The sequence below is a fragment of the Astatotilapia calliptera genome, chromosome 4 (genome assembly GCF_900246225.1).
Source record: "Astatotilapia calliptera chromosome 4, fAstCal1.2, whole genome shotgun sequence".
Classification (NCBI taxonomy): Eukaryota; Metazoa; Chordata; class Actinopteri; order Cichliformes; family Cichlidae; genus Astatotilapia; species Astatotilapia calliptera.
In genome coordinates, this window is record NC_039305.1 from 23770236 (window position 1) to 23791838 (window position 21603).

The 21603-nt window shown below is 41.4% G+C and overlaps 1 protein-coding gene across 1 annotated transcript; it reads right to left on the reverse strand.

Annotated features, from left to right (window-relative positions):
- Positions 1-5180: 5180 nt before the first annotated feature.
- On the reverse strand, positions 5181-20684 carry LOC113021571 (interferon-induced very large GTPase 1-like). Its single transcript, XM_026166312.1, has 9 exons — positions 20638-20684; positions 19918-20517; positions 18705-18845; positions 18447-18535; positions 17814-18348; positions 15254-17517; positions 10175-10253; positions 9996-10033; positions 5181-9902 (listed from the first exon to the last, which is right to left on the reverse strand). Exons 1-9 carry the CDS (start codon positions 20669-20671, stop codon positions 5181-5183), a joined length of 8502 nt encoding a protein of 2833 aa, XP_026022097.1. The 5' UTR covers positions 20672-20684.
- Between the last annotated feature and the right edge of the window lie 919 nt (positions 20685-21603).

A 21603-nucleotide genomic window follows, 5' to 3' on the forward strand; every position in this document is an offset into this window, starting at 1 on the left:
GTAAAACACTGCATACAATATAACTCAAAAGGCTACTTTAAAGAAAACAAGCAATACTATACAAAATGAAAAACCCTCCATTTGGTTACACCCAGTGATGCAATCATTGACCTCATGACCCTATATAAACAGGAAGTAGTGGACGGCCCTTCCCATACACCTGTCTCACATATAGGACCTGAATGCACAACATGGACACCATGGTAAGTATAACCAAAGCAACATAAAGAAACATAATTTACCAGACATGTGCCTGTAATCAGAAGAAAATTCAGATGATCTGATGGTTAGTAGTGTTTGCTTTAAAACACATGCATGGATGTAAAGGATGTAACTACTGCTACCACAAACAAAACCCGGGATAGTGTGTGTTAAGAGAAGTTACACCAGCAATGTCTAAATTAAAGCATTATGGCTGACTGTAAAATAACAGAACACAAAATAACAATATATGCAAGTGACAAATGGCAAATGAATTCTGTCCTAGCCACTTTGTCACACTAGAGAGAGAGGAGCTGTCCGCAGCTAGGCCCCAGAGCCACAGCTTCCAACTTCTGTATGACATCTACTTATTTATGCACACATGTATACAAGTACTAGGTGTATATATATATAAATATTTCCCGGCACTGACACCAAGGCAGTAGAATTCTCTTCTGTTGTCTTTACGCTGTGTCGACTCTTTTAAAAAGCAGCTGAAGACATTTCTCTCCAAAGAGCTTTTAAGTAATTTTTTACATTGTTTTATATTATTTTATTTATGTTTCTGGTTTTATTGTGAAGAACTTTGTGATTTTTATCTATGAAAAGTGCTATATAAATAAATTTTACTTACTTACTTAGTTACAATGTAACGTTTACCTGTTCACAGTGAAATGTTACCAGAACACTAAAGTTAGTTAGTCAGTTAGTTAGCCAACTAGCTTGAAATCTTTGGTTGTTCTTTTTCCTTCTGGTTTTGTTTATCTCACTGTCAGAGATGGCCACCTCTCTGGGAGACACACCGAAGGAACACATCAATAAGTTCAACTTCCTGAGTGAAGTTGAATGAATGTCTTAATCCCCTGCCAAGTTTGGTGCCACTGATTCACTTTGAGCAACTCCCAACCTAAAATGCTAAAAACAAGGCAAGTTTAAATACAAACTCAAGGGTAGGCAGCAGACCAGGGATACAGTCTCCCACCAACTGCAGTAATTCGCTACAGTCTGGTCTCACAGCTGGTATTTTGGACTCAAAAGATGGTTTTGAGATCTTACTCTAGCTCTACTTCACAATGATGTTGGAGTTACTAGTGGCAGTGCAGTCATAGGTGTAGAGCAGGGGTAGGCGACTCCAGGCCTCGAGTGCCGGTGTCCTGCAGGTTTTAAATGTGTCCTTGATCCAACACAGCTGATTCAAATTGCTAAATTACCTCAACATGTCTTGAAGTTCTCCAGAGGACTGGTAACGAACTAATCATTTGATCCAGTTGTGTTGACCCAGGGTAAGAGCTAAAACCTGCAGGACACCGGCACTTGAGGCCTGGAGTTGCCTACCCCTGGTGTAGAGTGAGCACAGGAGAGGGCTCAGTACACACCCCTGTGGAGCACCAGTGTTCATTATGATGGGGATGAGGTGATGCTACCCAGTCTGACCACTTGGCATCTGACAGGAAGTTAAGGATCCAGCTGCAGAGAGAGCTGCACAATCCTACAGTGCAGTGCAAAAGTGAGTGTGACTGAGATCCTGAGTTACTTTTGCGAGATCCCACAACAGGTTTTGCTAGATCCCACTACTTTTTGGTAGCAGTTCTGTTTCTGTCCATTCAGGAATCAGAAGGGTCCACGGAGAAGACATGAAAGAACATGTTAGCATAAAAGACTGGGGTTGAGAAGGCGACAAATTTGGTGAAAGTTGTTACCATGGTAATGTGGACGCCATGGCACGAAATACTTGAACTTACCTTACTCATACCTTACTTCACAAAACAATTTTTAGTAACGTGGTCTATAAATGTCTAACACTACAACTATACTAATACTAGCACTAACACATTTTCCTTTGACCTGCTGTTTATCCATCTAGATTGTTTTGGTGTGAGTTGCCCAGTTTTGGGAGATATCAGCTGTAGAAATATCTTCCTTCTGGTAAATCTAATGAAACTAGATGGTGCTTGCCTTGTGGTATAACAGCCAAGGAACCCATGAAAAACAGGTCAGCTGAAGAGGACACCACTGATTTTATTTTGGTTGAAAAAAAGGTGATTGATAGTTAACCTCCAAGGACCTGGCGTCCACATATGTGGACATCACATTTTGGGTTGTCTAGACCAAAATATTAAATTTTGCTTTACAAGGCCTGATATCTACTTACAAGGACATTATACTCCCACTGTTCAATCGAAATTGAAAACTAATGTCCTCATATGTGGATCTGATTTTTCTCAGAAACAAAAATCAGGTAAAAAAAAAATAAATCAATGAATTCTTTGTTTTTACATTCATCAGGTCCCAATCAGCCCAAATAGCAACGTTTTGTTCATGCCATACTCGTTCCTGTTATGTGCATCACCTACGTTAAATAAAACTCACTCCCTGCATCTAAGTCTGCGTTTGAGTCCTTCTATTAAATCAACATTAGGAGGTTAATGATGAAATTCTGTTTAGAAATTGTATAAGCTGATGTATCCTGTGTGAAATGTGGCCTATAAACACCATCTTGTAACAGTAAGTCCTCGATTCCTTGATTAGCTTTCTGAATTTTTATGTAATACTTCCAAAACCTTTACTACCTTTTTTTTTTGTTAACTTGTGATTGTAATATGCTCTTTATCTTTTTGAAAAGGAGTTTGTGCATTTGCCAAAATGTGACATACAGATTATCTATAATTTTTCTATACTGCCTTAAATAATTACAAATGATTATCAGATTCAACATTTTCTTGAAGAATCAAGATTGTAAGCCAGGATTGTACAGTGGATTAAAAAAATAGTTATTTTGAAAATGTTCCCACATTTTTGACAGATTATGCATTTGTACCATCTACCCTTCTCTGAAATTAAAGTGCTTGGGAACACAGGTAGACCATACACAGATATTGTCACTATGCTTTTCTGTCATTTGCAATTTTTGTTGTCCGTTCTACATCGTCAGAAAAAATAAAAATTTGATTACATTTCAGTTTATTTGTCCTGTACTTCAAAAACACATATCCTTACAGAAGTGATGAGGGATGCCAAAATAGCATCTGAATGAACTTGCTCTTCATCAACAGAATAGGCAGGTACAGAGAAGTTCACAATCAGATAAATTAGTAACCAAAGCAGAATGTTTATGTCTACGTCCACATGTACACAGGTATTTTTGAAAACGCAGCTTTTTCTGTGGAGATTCTTAAAAACTCCTGCCGGGGCAGAGATTGTTGAAAACGGAGATTTAGTCAGGCAAAGTGAAAGGTGTGTGCCTTTTTTGACGTCACGCTGTGCGCCACGTTATTGTTTACATGAAAGGAATTTATACAAAGGCGGATATAGACAAAATACTGTTGCTGTTAAAAGACAGAGAAAAATCTAATCTGAAAAACCTTTGTTTAGCTTTACCAAGCCTGACATCTCATGTCCTTGTACTCCTTAGCCACTGGTCAAAACTTCAAACTTTTGGGCATCCTGGAATGTTTCATCCCCTGCTACTGTTGGGGATGCCCATCCACAAGTTAATGCCATTGTTTAAATGTAAGAAAAACTAAATAAGGGATGAGTTGAGCGAGTTCAGTTTAATTACTCTTAGTGAGCAATTTAAACTTTTGAGCTCACGTTAACTGTTCCAGTGTGTGGTGAGTCCGCTTCTACACCTGAAAAATTTGTTTCTGTTGTTTGTCTCCTGCTTTGCCTCAATTACTATGATATTTTTGCAACTTTAGAACTGTGTCTAGATTTTTCTATGAGTAACCTAAGCGTATATATTTTTTTAATATACATAGGGTTTTGTATATGCTTTTTGTGGGGTTCTTTGGATTCGCAAAGTGACTTGAGCTGAATGCCTCAAGTTAGCTGCTCTTCCAGCTCATTTGGTCTACAGCAGAAACTAAAACTGAGCTGAAGGGGATTCAGTTATCACCTTTTGCACACAGGGTCGAGACACAATTCATTAGATAATGAACTTTGAAAATAAATATTTTTGAATATCTTTGGCCATGTGGGTTAAAGGGCGAACTGTTGGAATGATTAGACAGAGTGACTGGGTTGAGCATTCGAGCTCGGTAAACTGAACTACTGGCCAGGTGATGTGAGAATTGAATTGAGTTATGACAGGAGTTGGCCAGGAATTAGAACCGTGAGAGAGGAAGAGGAACATTTGATGTAGATGAACCGCACACATATAGCACTCAAGTTTTTAATCATGTTTTAACCATTTCCTTTATTTCAAAATGCAGATACTTAAATAACATAGTGTATATCTTCATGGAACCCAAGGAAAAAAGATTCTTCCCATTAAACTGTTTTTTTTGTGATTTCCTCTTTTTGGAGCTAAAAGACATGAGACGCATGAGATGGAATGAAAAGAACAGGATGTCTTCTATTATTACATCAGGACTTAGTAAGTCACTAGCTCAAATAAGTCAAAAGCTAATACATGTGACATTCCATGTTTTGGCAGGGTTTCTACGGATACTTTAATCTACAAAGACAACATTTTTCAGAAGTGAAAAGAACCCTAGTATGAAGAAATTAAGTTCATTACAACTCTTTGTAACCATCCATTAGTAACACAAGAGGTCAAAGTGAATATATGTGTTGTCACTGATTAACAGCTCAATGAATGAAAACATTATTAAGCGCTCTTTACTTTATAGCTCAAAATGCTGAATACAATGAAATTATAATGATAAAAAAAATGTTGATCATTAAAATTTATTTTAAAAGTTAAATGTGCATGTTTCTTTTCATTTTTTTCTTTAAAATGCAAATGCTAAAATAAGCATACAATAATTTATACAATATCAATTTAAAAATGATAGTATTTCGAACTATCATTTTTAAATTGATATTGTTCCTATTTGCTCTCCTTTGTAAAATTTCATTTCAATAAAGCAGGTTTCTATGTACCATTCGAACAATCTACTAAAAGTCCATATTTTAATGCAATGTTATCATTTTATGTGGTTTCATTTTTGAATAATTGTTGAGCTGTGGTGACTCACTCACAGTTTGCACATTTCATCCAGACTTTCAATAGCATCTTCTTTAGTGTGTGTTTTCCACTCTCTGGGAATCTGACCACTCCCTGTGAATTTAAAACGATAGTGCTTTTCCATTTCCTTCTGAAACCGACACACAAACCATGTCCAGTACTTCAGCTTAGATTCATCAGGGGTGATTCTCCAGTTTTTATATGGTGGTCCGGCTTTGCGGTACTTTTTAAAAGGAATGGGATCTAACCTTAGATTAGGGTAAAAACGTATATCACTTGCAACTTTTGTCGTGCAGAACTCGACACTCATTTCATCACTGTTCTTGTAGTGTCCACCACTGAGTGCAGAAGGTCGATGAAAGGGGACACTGTGATCTTCAGGACTGTGATCTTTAACAGTGTTGGTACAAACAGCTGCACAGAACGGGCAGGTTTCCCAGCAGCAGTTACACAGCTGATCGATGAGGATTTCATCAGGTCTCAGTCTGAATTCCTTTATCTTATCCAAGGAAAGCTGATTCATCTCCTCTTTGATGGATATAAGACCTTTCTCAATCTCTTCTTTAAGAAATTCGAAATAGTTTATGTCCCCGAAGTTTTGACAAGAGATAGATTCAAGCGTCAATTTATCTTTAAGGAAACTGGAAAATTCCTTTACCCACATGTCTGTGTCTCCTCTTTGTGTTTTGACATTATTTGTTGCATCAAACAAAGCTTGAGAGACAAACTTGTGCATCTCATCCACATTTTTCCTGAGTATGTTTTGAGCTTTTTCTTTGTATTCTGTGAACATGTACGTGTTTACTTTCTCTTTGATAAAGGCTGCTACTTGCTTCCTTGGATTTTGGATGTAGGTGATGAAAGCATCAAAGTCCTCTTTCTCTGCAAGTGATGTCAACAAATGTTTCTCTAAGTTCAGTCGGTTTCCATTGAATGCTGGGAAAGTGCACCTCATCTCTCCAGCGAGATCAATGGCAGTCTCGTTACAAACAGCTTCAACAATGGAAACCTTCAGTTTTTCACAGATCATTTCTCCAAACACAACAGCAGATGAGTTTCCTTTGCAGAAGCTGCTGAAAATGTTGTAGTATTGTGGTTTTTTACTCTCCAAGTAAGTGTGTGCATCATTGCTTGTTTTGAATTTTTTGTGAGACTGTGAAAGCCAAATGGCTGCCCTGTCAAATATGTACAGTAAGAGATCAACTGTGAACTCCTTTTTGAAATCATATTTCTTGTTCGATTCAAACTCTGTCACTGTGTCTTGAACATTTTTGGCCACTTCTTGTAAGTAAGCTGAACTGTAGCCTCTTGTTGCTACAGGTTTACTCTTGACTGCATCAAGAGACTCTTTGTCAATGCTGATTATTAGTGATCTGATCTGTTCCTGGTCCTCATACTCCATAGGTCCCCAAATGTGATCTTCAATCAATGAAAAAACTTGGGCTACAATGCCCTGTCCTTTTTGTTGCTTGTGGACGATATAACCCGTGTAGTCATCAAACTCAGACATATTTTTGTATTTTCCACTGCTTTTGGAATCATTTATAATATTTTGTTCAATCCCAACATCTTGAAGGATAGTTTCCTGATCCTCTTCCAGGTTGATGTCCTCAATGGGTTTTGTATCTGCAATTAAATCCTTTACCCAGTCACTCCAAACAGTGTCAAACAGTTTTTGAAGTTCCTCTTCATCTTTTGGTTTGTCTTTTAACTGATGAGCGAGCTCTTTGCTCTTTTGCAGCAGCTTGTTCTCAAACTCTGGCTTCTTATCCTCCAGCTTTTTACAAGCTTTCTTCTGTTGCATAACTTCCTCCAGTTTTCTTTGCACTCCTGTCACCAGCTCCTCTTGGAACTCCTTTATTTTGTTGTCAAATCGGCCTCTCCACTGAACCAACATATCTTTGTCTCTGTCATCCTCAAAGTACTTTGACATATCTTTTTTGATTTTTTCAAATGTTTTGCTCATTTCTTTAAAAATATAACTACGCTCAATTTTGTCAGTGTCTCCATTTTCAATTTTGTTGTGAAGCTGGTTTTCAATAGTCAGCATGTTGCTCCTCAGGGCCCAGGTCCAGTTCCCATATTCAACCTCAAGTTTTCTGTAAACTGCAATTTCTAGTGAGTTTTTGAAGCTAAAAATAAATTGCTCATTAATTAGAGCATTCCACAAGTCATGAATTTTTATTCTGAAATGAGATAGTTTTACGCCGGCAGACTGTTTGGCCTTAGACAGGATGAGGTTCTTCAGCTCTTGGACACTCTCACTGTAGCCTGGATTTGGAGGAGCCATCGGTGGACTTCCCTCCAATAGCTGAGCAAAGTATTTCACATCTGTTTGCACATCAAAGGCAATGACATCATTGAAGCACTCAGCATCACATGATTCCTGTTTAGCAGCTAGCTGAGCCATCTGGTCCAGTTTTTCTTGCAGGCATCTTCTCTCATTCATGTTTTTCTCAGCAGCTCCAATGTCTGTAATATTCTGGTGAACAAATACACAACTTGGAGAAAGTTTAACCTTCTTCATCCTCATGAAAGCCTGAACAACAATCTGCAGGACATCCTGCATGTCAGCTGGATTCTCACCAGGCATGTTGATCAGTGTCATGTTTCCCAGACCAACAACAAATGTTGCCAATTCATTGTCATGATGAAGAGTGGTATCACATGCCTTTAGTCCTTCAGTGTCCACCACTAGAACATATTCAAACTGGAAGTCTTTCTTGATTTCCTCTGACACTTTGACCAGCTGCATGAAGGCACCTTTGGTGCACCTGCCTGCACTCACTGCAAACTGCAATCCAAACATGGCATTCAGCATTGTTGACTTTCCACTGCTTTGTACGCCCAAAACTGACAACACAAAAACTCTCTGGTCACCTAGTTTCTGGATGACTTCATCTAAAAGACTAGAGATCCATGTTAGAGGCACATGACCTGCATCACCATCCATCAGCTCCACTGGGTGTCCTGAAATCATCAGATCTGCAGCCAGTTCAGGATATTTAACCCACTCAGTGTGACTACTCGCTGCTTGTACTGCTCTATGGGCTTCATAGATCTGTCCCATTTCTCTGAAGATGTGCTCCAGGCCAAAGGTTGCAGACTGCAGTGTTTTGGATATTTGTTCAAGTTCTGTTTGTTTGCTTGTTAACAGATCAGATTTGTCATGTTTCTTTTTCAGAGTTAAGACCTCAGTCCACTTTTCATCAGAGCTTGTGAGAATTGAAGATATCTCGTCTGTGAATAGGGCATCTATTAAGATCTGAGTCCATTTCAGGAAGTACTCCTTCTCTTTTGATGGCAAAGACAAGAGGCTTTCTGTGAATGACTTCATCAGTTCACTACATGAAGCTTTGCATTGATTTTGTCTTATTTGCATCAGCTGCTGCTGTTTCTGACTTTTTTCCTTCTCAATGTTTCCTTTAAGGTGATACAGCTCTTTATTTATTTTACACCACTCATGCCACAGCTTGGCTTGACAGGGGAGAAATTTTTCTTTGAGCTTAGAAATTTCCATCCCTTGAAGCATTTTAACTGTTTTCAGTGCAGCAGCTTTCCCTTTTTGGTAGACTACATGATCTTCATCCACTGTGACTCCAGAAACCTCAGCCATTGATTCAAGCTGGAAGGATCTATGAGGTCCAGATAAAATTTCTTTAATTATTCCTTTCAGTTCATCAGAAACCTCTGATTGATTTCTGTCTTTCACACCCATTTTGTATTTTCCATTTTTAACATGAAGTGCATCACTTTCATCATCAGCAATGAGAATAATGAGAGGCTTTGGTAACTTGTAAAGGTCTTGGATTACTGTAGTACTTTTATGGCCTTTTTCCAGAGTTGGCAAAAGAACAACATTAACTGATGATTTTTCTGTCAGTATCTCGCGCTGTTTTTCAAATGACAGAGCATCACCATGAAGATTACAAAAGGCAATGCAGTCACTGAAGGAGTCACTGGGTTTTCCATCAGGGCAGTACCAGGCAATCTCTGCCACACCATCCATCAGCAGGCGAGATTTGGTGCTACCTGGACAATTTCTATGGAAGAAGGTGCTGTGACGGTCATTGATCAAAGTGTTCATGAGCTGAGATTTTGACACTGGAAGTGAACCCAGGCGGAAGGAAAACACCATGGGTGTCTCAGCTTTGCAGATGGGCATTGTCTTCATGGTGATGGCATGTGAATTATCCTTGATGTGAGTTTTCTTCCATGTTTTAGTTATCTGCCTGAATGTCCACAGAGGACATTCAATATCCATAGTGACTGAGTCAGGGACAAGCAACGGTAAGGCGTACTGACACTGTGATAGCTTTGTAACCAGGTTCTGCTTAAGGAAGCTGTCTGAACAATGAAATACTGCCATCTGAACATCCATTGGGTGAATGTGAGATTTTGATTTATTAGAGTCTACCTTGGCACTAAATAGAGCATCAAAGTCATCATTGTTGAACACTGGAACAGACTTTGAAGGGGTTACATCAGGATTGTCTTGCCTTACAGGGATATATCTTGCTCTGTAGTCTAACATCATCATCCTCTGAAGAAAAGTACAAGCTAAATCTTTTTCAGATGTCTCGTGGCTCTGATTCACAGGAGGGCCTATTTTAAGAAAGTCTGCTGGTGACATTTTCTGTGTTTGTTTGTCCTGAAGGTTAAGTCTGCTCAGAAGTCTTTCAGTTTCTGTTTGGCATTTCTCTTTGATGCTTTCTTCAGAGATATCTATTGGCTGCTATAACAATAAATGAATCACCAGTTAGTGTATGCAAAAATTACAAAACTAAACATTTAGGATTTTGTAAAATTAATTAGAATATATTACCTTATCCTTGTTTCCACTCATACCTATACCGGAGACACCTGCAGAACAGCAATGATGTAACAGTTTAGTAAAGTGGACAGTTCAAAAGTAAAGAAAAGTCTTATTTGAAACTTTTTTTGTTCAAAGCAGCACTAAAAGCAGTTTTTTTTTTGTTTCTTTATGATTTATTTCATGTTCACCTCCATCAATTGCCACCTTATCAGGGGGTTTTTGTGTTCCAGTGAACCTGTGAGCAATTTTTCCTTGGTAGGGTTTCCGCTGGGTGAGATGCCAGATAAAGAGCGACCGAGATAACTCCTATGTAGTATGACAATCAAGGGTCCAGTGTACCCTGGGTAACCCTGGAGAGGAATGGGACATTGTTCAACTCTGGTGTTGCCCTCGGTGAGGAGACAACAGGAAGGAGCGGGTATACTTGTATCCCCCCAGTATGTTACGAGTACCTGGAGTTCTCCCCAGTGCAGGGCTCTACACTTACTTTTTGCCATGGGTGCACTGGTGCGCCTAACTTTTTTTCTTAGGTGCACCAGTGCAAAAGTGAGGTGCACGCAAATGTTTCAACCACATCACTCAACACTTCTACCCAGACAGACAATATTGATTTATAAATGATTAACTGACAATCTTGTCAACACAATGTTCTTTATTTGGAGCACATTTCTACAAGAAAGATAAGTTACCATATTTTTTGGACCATAAAGCGCACCGGATTATAAAGTGCATTTAGCGAAACCAAATAGTCAGATAGGTCAATTTTACTCAACTCATTCTTCTTGCTCCCTCCACTTCTGTACCATTGATTCATTAATGTTGAATTCTCTTGCAGCTGCTCTATGCCCATATTCGACTGCGTGACTGATAGAGTTTGAACTCTGCTTCATGAGCATGTCTCTTAACAGGTGCCATTTTGGGATTCTCGTACACAATACGGTAATATTATGTTGAAGCACGGTACATGAGCCTCCTGACTGTGGTAGCCGCAATGCTCCATCCTGCCTTCTTAGAGCCACTGGATGGGGTGCTAAGGAGTGCTCTATTCCCAGGGGTTCTATTATTCTGCTGGGGAACTTCAACATTCATGTGGGCAACCACAGTTAGATTTGGAGGAGTATGAACTTTTGGTATGATGTTCCTTTTCTGAAATGCTGTGTTACTTTTATGCCAGATGTAATATGACGTAATAGGTTACACCTTTCAAAAAGTTAAACTTTTGTCTTGTCAGTCCACAGAGTATTTTCCCAAAAGTCTTTAAGATCATCAAGATGATTTTGAGCAAAACTGAGATGAGCAGGTGTTTTCATCTTGGAACTCATGAGAACAGGTGTGGAAGTAATCATGCTTGGGTCTGGCTTGTGAAATCGAACTTTTTGAAGATCTAATACTCCACAGTCACTTTATGTTAGACTGGGGATTGATCACTTTTTCACACAGTGGTTACTTGTGTTACATTTGCTTCATATTTAAATTTGTTTGATAATCTGAAACATTTAAGTGTGACAAGCATACAAAAAATAGGAAGTCAGGAAGAGGACAAATGCTTTTTGGTTGCTTGCAAATGTGACACCATTTGCAAGCAACAGAAACAATCAAATAATTGTATAAATAAGTGCTCAGATGTGCTTCAGTATAGTTGCTGATTAACAGGACTATCTTCTACAATCGGCCATAACGGCATATATGTGACTTTGGAACCAGCTGCAGGGCAGTCCAGCTGACCACAAAAATTTACTGCAGCTGACAATACAAATTATTATCAGTGATTTCCCCCTGCTTCCCCATTACACTAGAACTAGAACAAGGGTTCCCTTACCGCCCAAATCCTACTTAAACTCCTGCTGTTAACCTATGTCTCTTTTTTGGGAAGCAAGTTTAACAAACCTTTCAATCGACCTTGAACTTGAGTAATTCACTTCAAACTAAGAAAGTCTAATTTTTCAGGACCTGGCTTTTTAATCATCTTCAAGTACATACATCCGGGGCGATCGTGGCTCAAGAGTTGGGAGTTCGCCTTGTAATCGGAAGGTTGCCGGTTCGAGCCCCAGCTTGGACAGTCTCGGTCGTTGTGTCCTTGGGCAAGACACTTCACCCGTTGCCTACTGGTGGTGGTCAGAGGGCCCGGTGGCGCCAGTGTCCGGCAGCCTCGCCTCTGTCAGTGCGCCCCAGGGTGGCTGTGGCTACAATGTAGCTTGCCATCACCAGTGTGTGAATGTGTGTGTGAATGGGTGGATGACTGGATATGTAAAGCGCTTTGGGGTCCTTAGGGACTAGTAAGGCGCTATATAAATACAGGCCATTTACCATTTACCATTTACAGTAAGTTCTCACATGAGTAGTGACAAAAAGCTTTGATACCATGGGCTATTACTATGTTCTCATCTTAGAGATGACCCAGAAATAATCTTAGTACATCATGCAAAAGCATGATGCCTAAAATGATAATCATTCTGGAGGAGAGAGGACAAATTAATATTCCCAAATATATTGCCAATGCAGTTAAAGCAAACTTGGAAAAAACTAAACAAAAACACATGTAAATTCAATAAAACATATTTTTCTGACTAACAACAATGAGCGAGTCACAAAGAAACTAGTGACAAATTAAAGGAATAAAAAACAAAGTTTGTATTTCCCATATTCTCTGTGACAACAGCATTCAGTGATTTGTCCTAAAATAAAAAAAAGTTCAGACTAAATGTAGCCTGGCTAAATTAACCAGCCCAGAACACAGATTATCTTTGGGGTTCTTTTAATCTGAATGATAAAGTAAGTGCTCAGAAGAAAATAACAAGGTTGTAAAAATAAAGAAATAAAATTGTTACAGACAGCTCCTATCCAGTAACAGCTTTGTGCTCTGGTAACCCACTGCTACTGCAGGTTATTTCCCCAACTTTATCAGCATCTGGAACTCAAGGACATCTAGCGTCATTTCGTGTCTGATATAAACCCAAACATAAATAAAACAAAACTTAGCAGTGCAAAAATAACTGTAGTGGCTTCTCCTGCATAGATACAGAGCCAAGATTAAACAGTTAACACGGTACATTTCCCTCTTACCCACAGAGATAGTATAATACAAGTGTGAACTCAAATACATACAGTGCATTAATCCAGCAGAAAACGGAATATGGATCCCTCTGAGACGAACGGCGAAGTTGGTGGCAGCTACTCCTGGTGCCTTAACTGTTGCACACTTTGCGTTCAAAACAGATCACGCAGCGAAAAAAAGGCATTGCACACCCACATAACACCAATGCAAGCTAGCACTCGTGCATGTCTCCGTAGATCCCCATGATCCCTTCCGCTCTCAGAGGTACCCCAAAAGAAAAACAGTGCCATCCAGTGGCATGTCCCATAATATCGAACTTCCACCCGGCTACATACTCCCCTGCTTAAGAGTCAACGTCCCCGGTGACTCAATTGGTATATCTCAACTCATGCACTGCTTCCTTAAAGAGAGCAGTACCCAAATTAGTCAACAACTGAGACAGTACCTCAGGGCTCAAGGTGATGGCATGACATGCTGATACAGGGACATGGTAAGGGTTTGAATGCACTCCAGCATTAGCTCTTTTACTCCGACGGGGCACTGGTGTTGGTGGAATGACCCCAATATCCCTGTTAGTTTCAGTAGCAACTGTCTCTGGTGTGGACACCTGCTCAGAGTCAGATGGTACAGTAACACGAGCATCATCAGTGTTTACAGACTCAGAAATGTCACTGCTTTGAACTGCTTCATCAGACCCCTGCTCTGCACTTGGGTATGAGGTTTCTCCGAACAACACATACTCAGGATCTGGATCTGAACAGCCTGTTTTCTCTTCTGTCCTAGGACTCACTACCACAGGGGATTCATTATTTTTCTTTTTCCTGGGTGCAGGAATTGGGCCAATACAAGGTCTAAGGTTAGCTCTGTGAACCCGTTTTACTGGCCCACCCTCCACCGGCTCCACTGCATGTGTGCTGCCCTGGACTTCGACAACCCTATAAACCACAGGGCTCCAGGCGTCCTGAATTTTGTTCCTGCCTTGGGGCCAGTGTCGCAGATAAACTAACTGACCTACTTCAACAGGGGGGCAATAGACTCGGGTTTTGTCCAGCTCAAGCCTTTCCGCTGCTTTCTGCTCCGTGTACTGCCTTGCTCTGTTATGTGCTTCATTTAAGCGCTGCTGATGCACAACCAGCCAGTCATGTCTCTTATCAAGCACCTGCTCCTGCCCCAGTAAAGCATCTACAGGAAGGTGGGGGTGCACTCCAAACATGAGGTAATACGGCGAGTGCCCTGTGGTGGCATGGGGAGTCACATTGTACGCATAGACCAATTCTGGCAAATACTCAGGCCAACGGCGTTTCTTGTCAGGTGGGAGGGTACGCAATAGGTCATGAAGTGTCCTATTGAAACGTTCACATTGTGCATTACCTTGGGGATGATGTGGTGTAGTACGGCTTTTTTTAACCCCATATAACTTGCACAGTTCCTGAATCACATCACTTTCAAAATTTCTGCCCTGATCAGAATGTAACCTCTCTGGTACGCCATACCTCATGAACCACTCTCTAAGCAAAATCTTAGCAGTTGTATCAGCTTTCTGGTCGCGTGTGGGGAAAGCTTGTGTGAACTTGGTGAAAACATCTGTAACCACCAACACATTTTCCCGTCCATCTGAGGCTGGCTCCAACATGCTAAAATCTACTGCAACCACTTCAAGAGGTCTAGTGGCCAAAAAAGGCTTGACAGGGGCATGAATCTTGGGCTGTGGCAACTTAGTAAGCACACATCTGTAGCATTTCTTAATCCACTGGTCCACTTCTTCATACATACCAACCCAAAAACATCTCTGTCTTAACAGATTCTGGGTCCGCTCCACCCCCTGATGCCCCATCTGATCATGCACACTCCCCAGTACAGCTTCCTTTAAACAAGCTGGCAAAAGGAGCTGCTGACACCTCCCCAAATGTCCATCCTCAATGACCCGATACAACAATCCCTCCAACTCCATGATACGTGACCACTGCCGGAGCAGAGAAATCACAGACTTAGCCAAACCTCTCCTCTGCTGGTGTGTGGGTTTCTTCTTTTTGTCCCAAAACTGCCTAAAGGACTTGATAGTAGGGTCAGAGCACTGAAACTGTCGCAACTCTTCCTTAGAATATCCTGGCAGAGTGGGTGTATTCCCTTGGGAATCAGTAAAATGGGTGTCTTGCTCAACTGCTGTGACCCGGGCCTGCCTCACCTGACAACATTTTACACCTGCACTTACTAAGTCCAGGCCTAGCGTTGTCCCTCTGCTGACAAGGTTACAGATGGATATGCATCCATCAAACTCCTCCTCATCTCCTGCAGGCTGGGGCTCCCCTGCTAATGGCTGTCTAGAGAGGGTATCGGCTGCTGTGTTACACCGACCAGGACGATACTGCACCTCAAAGTCAAATGGCGCTAACTGGGCAACCCAGCGCTGTTCAATGGCTCCCAGCTTTGCTGAGTTCAGGTGGCAGAGGGGGTTGTTATCTGTCACAACTGTGAATTTGGAGCCTAAGAGATACCCCCTAAACTTCTCAGACACAGCCCATTTAAGGGCGAGGAGCTCTAATTTCATGCTGCTATAGTTTCTGTCATTTCTCTCTGCGTTTCTCAACCTTCGGCTGGCGTATGCTATAACACGTTTCCTGCCACCCTGCACCTGATAAAGAACTGCTCCCAGTCCTAAACTGCTGGCATCCGTCTCAACAACAAATGGCAGTGAGAAATCAGCATAAGCAAGTAGGGGGGCACTCGTGAGCTTCTCTTTCAGCTGTTCAAATGACTCTTGACAAGATGGCGTCCACACACTTTCCAGCAAGTTTTTATATTTAGCTGGACTGTCCTCCTTGCCCCATGCATTAATCAGATCATGCAAAGGACCTGCCAGCTGCGAAAATCCATGGAGAAATCTCCTGTAATAACTGCAAAAACCCAGGAAGGATCTCAGCTCTTTAACTGTGGTGGGTACTGGCCACTGCCTCACTGCAGCTATCTTGTCTGGGTCCGTACCTATCCCTTCAGCTGAGATCTGGTGACCCAAAAAGCGTACACTAGATTGGAGAAAATGACATTTCTCCACCTTAACCTTCAGCCCAGTTTCCCTGAGTCTCTGCAACACTGTCTGAAGACGTGTCAAATGGTCTTCAAAAGTTGATGAGTAGACTAATATGTCATCTAGGTACACGAGCATGATCTGAAGGATTAAGTCACTCATAGTGGCCTGCATGAGTCTTTGGAAAGTGGCTGGACCGTTACACACACCAAAGGGCAATCTGGTATATTCAAACAACCCAAATGGGGTTGTAAAAGCAGTCTTGTGCCTGTCTCTTTCGTGAACTGCCACTTGATGATAGCCACTTGCCAGGTCGATAGTCGAGAAAAACCTTGCACCATGTAATGCATCAAAGGATTCATCTATACGGGGCAAAGGAAAGGCATCACGTCTGGTCTTGGCATTTAGCCGCCTGTAATCGACACATAACCTCAAGCTGTTGTCTGTCTTCCTCACCAGCACAATGGGCGATGCATAGGCACTAGTGCTTTCTTTGATCACACCCTTTTTCAGAAGCTGGGTTATGTGTTCTCGCACCTCTTTGTACTGTGTTGGAGGTATCCGTCGGTAGGCCTGAGTGACCGGGACATCATCGACTAGGTGTATCTCATGACTGATCTTCTCTGTATAACCTAGATCTTCATCCTTGAAAGCAAAAACATCTGCATACTGAGCCAAAAGTGCAGCTAATTTGGTCTGTTCCTCTTGGGAGCCACTAATGCTCAGCTGCTCTATCAGCAATTTCAGTTCACCATCAGATTCTTTAGCCCCTTCCTTATTCAGTGACACTTCCTCGTGGTCAGCAGAGATACGATTAAACTGCACCTCAGCTGCATTTTCAACACACTCCACTACAGTAAGCATACCAAGTCTGGTCCGGGGAGCCAACCACACATCTTCCTGAGAGAAGTTCACAACTTGAACTGGAAACACGTGCCTGTCAGTTTCAACAAGAGTAGGAACAACAACCAAACCACTGGGAACGAGCGTGTTGGTTGGCTCAAGTAACATTAAGGTCTGGTCATCTGAAACTTTCCCAAGCCCTCTAGCAAATACTGTGGCCACGGATGATGCTGGCACGTGTACAGTATTTTTACCAGCTAACCGGGCGATGGATGACCTCTCTAATACTTCGCAGGCTTGCACCCTCTGAAAAGCTTCTCCCCAAGCAGCATTTAACTCTCCTCCGAGAGTTGAATCAAAACTAGCAATGGCTAGCTCCTTACATCTCTTTATTATGTTCATTCCAACAAGAACAGGGGGGGATCCCTCTAGTCTGCTGGCACCTTTTCCCACCTGCTGTTCCACATCATTTTCCTGCACCTTAACTTTAGCTGACATTAGCTCTTGGTCCTGTGGCCCTCCTGGTTCTGGGGCGGGGTCCCTGACTACCAAAAACCCACACTCCTGCGCTGTTAACCCCATGACCTGCACATCCAGCTCAATGTAACCTATATAAGGAATTGGCAATGAGTTAGCTGCAGTCAATTTAAGCCATTTAGCTGTAGGGGTTACATCATCATCTTCACCCATTAGGTGTTGTCGGAAAAATGCCTCTGAGATGGTGCTAACCTGGCTCCCTGTATCCAAAAGGGTTCTAGCCTTAATCCCTCCCACCTCAATTTCAACTTCAGGACATTTACCAACTGCTCTGTCAAAAAATCTCTCACGAGTTAGGGTCTTTGAGCCAGTAGTCTCCCCTCGAATTGCCCGGCTCTTGGCAACCGAGGTGGCTAGTTTCCCTGACCAGGTGCAGGAACAGAAACTGGAGAGGCTCCTTGCTTAAGGGTTTTGCACTCCCTAGCAATGTGTCCAACTCCCTTACACTTGAAACAGATGGGCTTCCCATCATCAGTGAACTGGAACTTTGATCTGGGAATCCCACGTTTAGGGGCCCTTTCTCCGGATGTAACACTCTCCCTAACCACACTGAGTAACTCCCCAATAGCCTTGCCCTGCTCAGAAACCACCTTAAGGATTTCATCTAGAGTTGCAGATGACCTATCTGGAGCTTCACGGGTACTCTGATCCCTTGCAACCGCACTGTCACTTAATATGGGCCTGCTCTTGGCAACTCTGGTGCCACTAGGTTTTTCTTCCATCGACCAAGCAATTGCTTCCTGACGTACATCAAAAAGCGTAGACTCTGGCTTTTCCCTCACCATCTTGCGAAGCTCCCTTCGCAGAGTGGAGTCTCTTACTCCCTCCACAAACTGGTCTCTAACTGCCATCTTTGTGTCTCGTACTGCATCAGGCCTTTGTTTAAGGGCTAAGCGGAGGATCTGGGACAGAGCGTGTGAGTACTCAAAGAAATCTTCACCTTCTAGCTGGAAACGGCTAAAAAAGGTTTGCAGTAACTGTGCTACACTGCGCCTCTCACCATAAGCTTCTCTGAGAAAACAAAATATTTCTTCGGGTTCAATTTGCTCTCCCCCAGTACATAACTTGATCTCTTCAAGTGCAGAACCCCTGAGGAGGGAAAAAATGAAGTCAACCTGATCATCATTACCCAAGCCTCTAGTTCTGATACCCCTCTGTACTTCATCAATAAACTCCTCTACAGAACGTCCATCTACGGTTGCATCCCCACTAAAGGGTTGAATAGGTCGCTCTCGCGGCAGATATACATATGACCTACTTGCCCCGTCACTCAAAGCAGTTATCCTGGCCATAGCCTGGTCATGTTTGTTACTCAGTTCTGACAATTTTGCCTGAAGCTCAGTGACAGGGTCCCTTGCGGTGGCCCCCGCCAAACCCTGGTCATCGTCACTGTTTGTGTCTGACATAATGAAATGTCTGTGTCCAGATTAGTCTTTGGTCAGGATGCAGAAATTGCCTTAGCAGTCTATTCAGCTAGGTGCCACTGATGTCCTCTTCTCCTCTGGAAAGAATCCTTCCCTCGATCGAAATCACCCTCTTCTGGAAAGACTGGCCACTGCTCCTCTGCACACCTCTGGTATGGCCTCAATCGTCCGATCCTTTCCAATCCCTCGCGTCGCAGGTGACCACCACTACAGTTATTTCTTGCACCGTAAAATAACCTACTTAAACGGAAACCCATAAAAAACAAAATCGCTGAGCTGCCACTTTTGCAGATACCCCACTCCTGGTACCAAATTGTGTAGCCTGGCTAAATTAACCAGCCCAGAACACAGATTATCTTTGGGGTTCTTTTAATCTGAATGATAAAGTAAGTGCTCAGAAGAAAATAACAAGGTTGTAAAAATAAAGAAATAAAATTGTTACAGACAGCTCCTATCCAGTAACAGCTTTGTGCTCTGGTAACCCACTGCTACTGCAGGTTATTTCCCCAACTTTATCAGCATCTGGAACTCAAGGACATCTAGCGTCATTTCGTGTCTGATATAAACCCAAACATAAATAAAACAAAACTTAGCAGTGCAAAAATAACTGTAGTGGCTTCTCCTGCATAGATACAGAGCCAAGATTAAACAGTTAACACGGTACATTTCCCTCTTACCCACAGAGATAGTATAATACAAGTGTGAACTCAAATACATACAGTGCATTAATCCAGCAGAAAACGGAATATGGATCCCTCTGAGACGAACGGCGAAGTTGGTGGCAGCTACTCCTGGTGCCTTAACTGTTGCACACTTTGCGTTCAAAACAGATCACGCAGCGAAAAAAAGGCATTGCACACCCACATAACACCAATGCAAGCTAGCACTCGTGCATGTCTCCGTAGATCCCCATGATCCCTTCCGCTCTCAGAGGTACCCCAAAAGAAAAACAGTGCCATCCAGTGGCATGTCCCATAATATCGAACTTCCACCCGGCTACATAAACTTTTTAGAAGAATTTAGGATCTACTCACAATAAAATCTTACCTTTTTGATTTTTCAGAAAAACAGAAGAATTGATCCCAATTTCCTCCTCTCTGTTGGCATTTTGATCCAAATGCTCTCTCTCATCTTCATCACCCACCACTTTAATGGCACAGTGGGGACTGTTTTCAGAGACCATGACATTGATTTTCTCTAACAGATTTATTATCTCATTTGCATCCATCATGCTTCTTGTGCATGTGTGGTATCTTTTTTCAGCAAAGGTGCAGTTAGCTTTCAGGTCTGCCAGTGCACTTTCACATTTTTCACTTGAGTCATGAGTCACAACTGTCATGACAAAAGACAAACATTTTTTCCCAAAAGCTTTTTCTAACCATTGAATCCCTAAGCTGTAATGGTGGTTATGCTGACCATATGGTAACAGTAAGAGAATGGCATGAATTCCCTGGTTTAGTGGGATTTCATCAGTCTTTTGGAAACCAAGCATGTTAATGACAGTGATATGCCGACCACACATATCATACAGCCTGGACGAAAACTTTTTAACATTGGTTTTGTCATCATGATCAAGTAAGATGTTTTTTGGCCCAATCTCAATAGTATTTGTATCACCAGTTAACACAATGGTGAGCTTGGGTGATTCTGAAAGAAACCAAACATCAACAGGTCATATTAGTTAAAATGGAATATTCAAAGTTGTTAAACATTCTCTGAAATTAAAAAAATAAACAAATGTTACAATGTTACTATTTAACATATTACCTCTGCCAGTCTTAATACCAGTTTCAAGCTCCATGAGCTCCTTGAGTATTCACTGGATCACACTGAGAGAGAAGTAAAAGAACAGTTGGTTTGTTAGTGAGGGAATGAGTCCAGAAGAGACTGGTAGGATAACTCTTGGTCTGGACTAAAGAAGACATCCATATCCAGCTTATATAATATTAGTTAATGTTGCAGACCCAAATGCAGACAGAGTTATAAAATGAAAAGAGAGTTTGATTCCAAAAGCTGGTCATTTAATTTGATAAAAAGCAAAAAAAGGTAAAAGAATTCAAAAGTTTAAAAAACTCCCCAAACTAAAAGTACAAAGGAAATGGTCAGTAGACCAACAAGAGGAAGACAGATAAAGAAGAGGTAGCAGTGGAAGGGGCAATTGATTTGAGGGGAAAATCAAGATGATCATAATCCACAAACAAAATAATAAAAATAAACTTACCTTTTGTTGTTTGCTTCTTCTCATCTCCTGGATCGTAGATCCAAGGCCATATATAACTCTCAACACCAACTAACCCCTCCCACTTGTTTTTAACAGATCTAGCGTGGTGAGAAACATCCAACAGGCTGTGAAGCTCTCTGCATTCATATCACTACCAAATCAATAATTATAAAAGTAAAAGAGAAAGTAAAAGAAAAATTATTTGAGACTTCCGACTTACAGAAAATCAATTGTGATTGTAATAATGAGACCTGTAAGGCTGGTCAGACTTGTTACGATGCAATTAACTGACTTCTGGATGCTTCATGATTCTGAGCTAAACAGTTTAAAGAGTGAATAGATAAAATGTTTACTGCCAGCAATATGATGACATGAAAATGAAAAACAAAATGTCTAATGCACAGTGTAGTTAGGATAACTAAAGCGATGCTTTACACTATTCTACAAGACAAAAGTTTGGCTTCAGTTACATGTTTACACGCAACACAGTAATTTTTAGAATACTAAAATTG

What these genes read in the sequence shown, in the direction of transcription:
- LOC113021571 (XM_026166312.1), bottom strand. Translation starts at nt 20,671, where the DNA reads ATGGAGCTTGAAACTGGTATTAAGACTGGCAGAG. An exon ending in TGCTTTGAGTGACGGGGCAA is followed by an intron (nt 18,536 to 18,704) that starts GTAGGTCATATG and finishes TTCCCTCCTCAG; the next exon opens with GGGTTCTGCACTTGAAGAGA. An exon ending in AGTTTCTGTTCCTGCACCTG is followed by an intron (nt 17,518 to 17,813) that starts GTCAGGGAAACT and finishes TTCCTTATATAG; the next exon opens with GTTACATTGAGCTGGATGTG.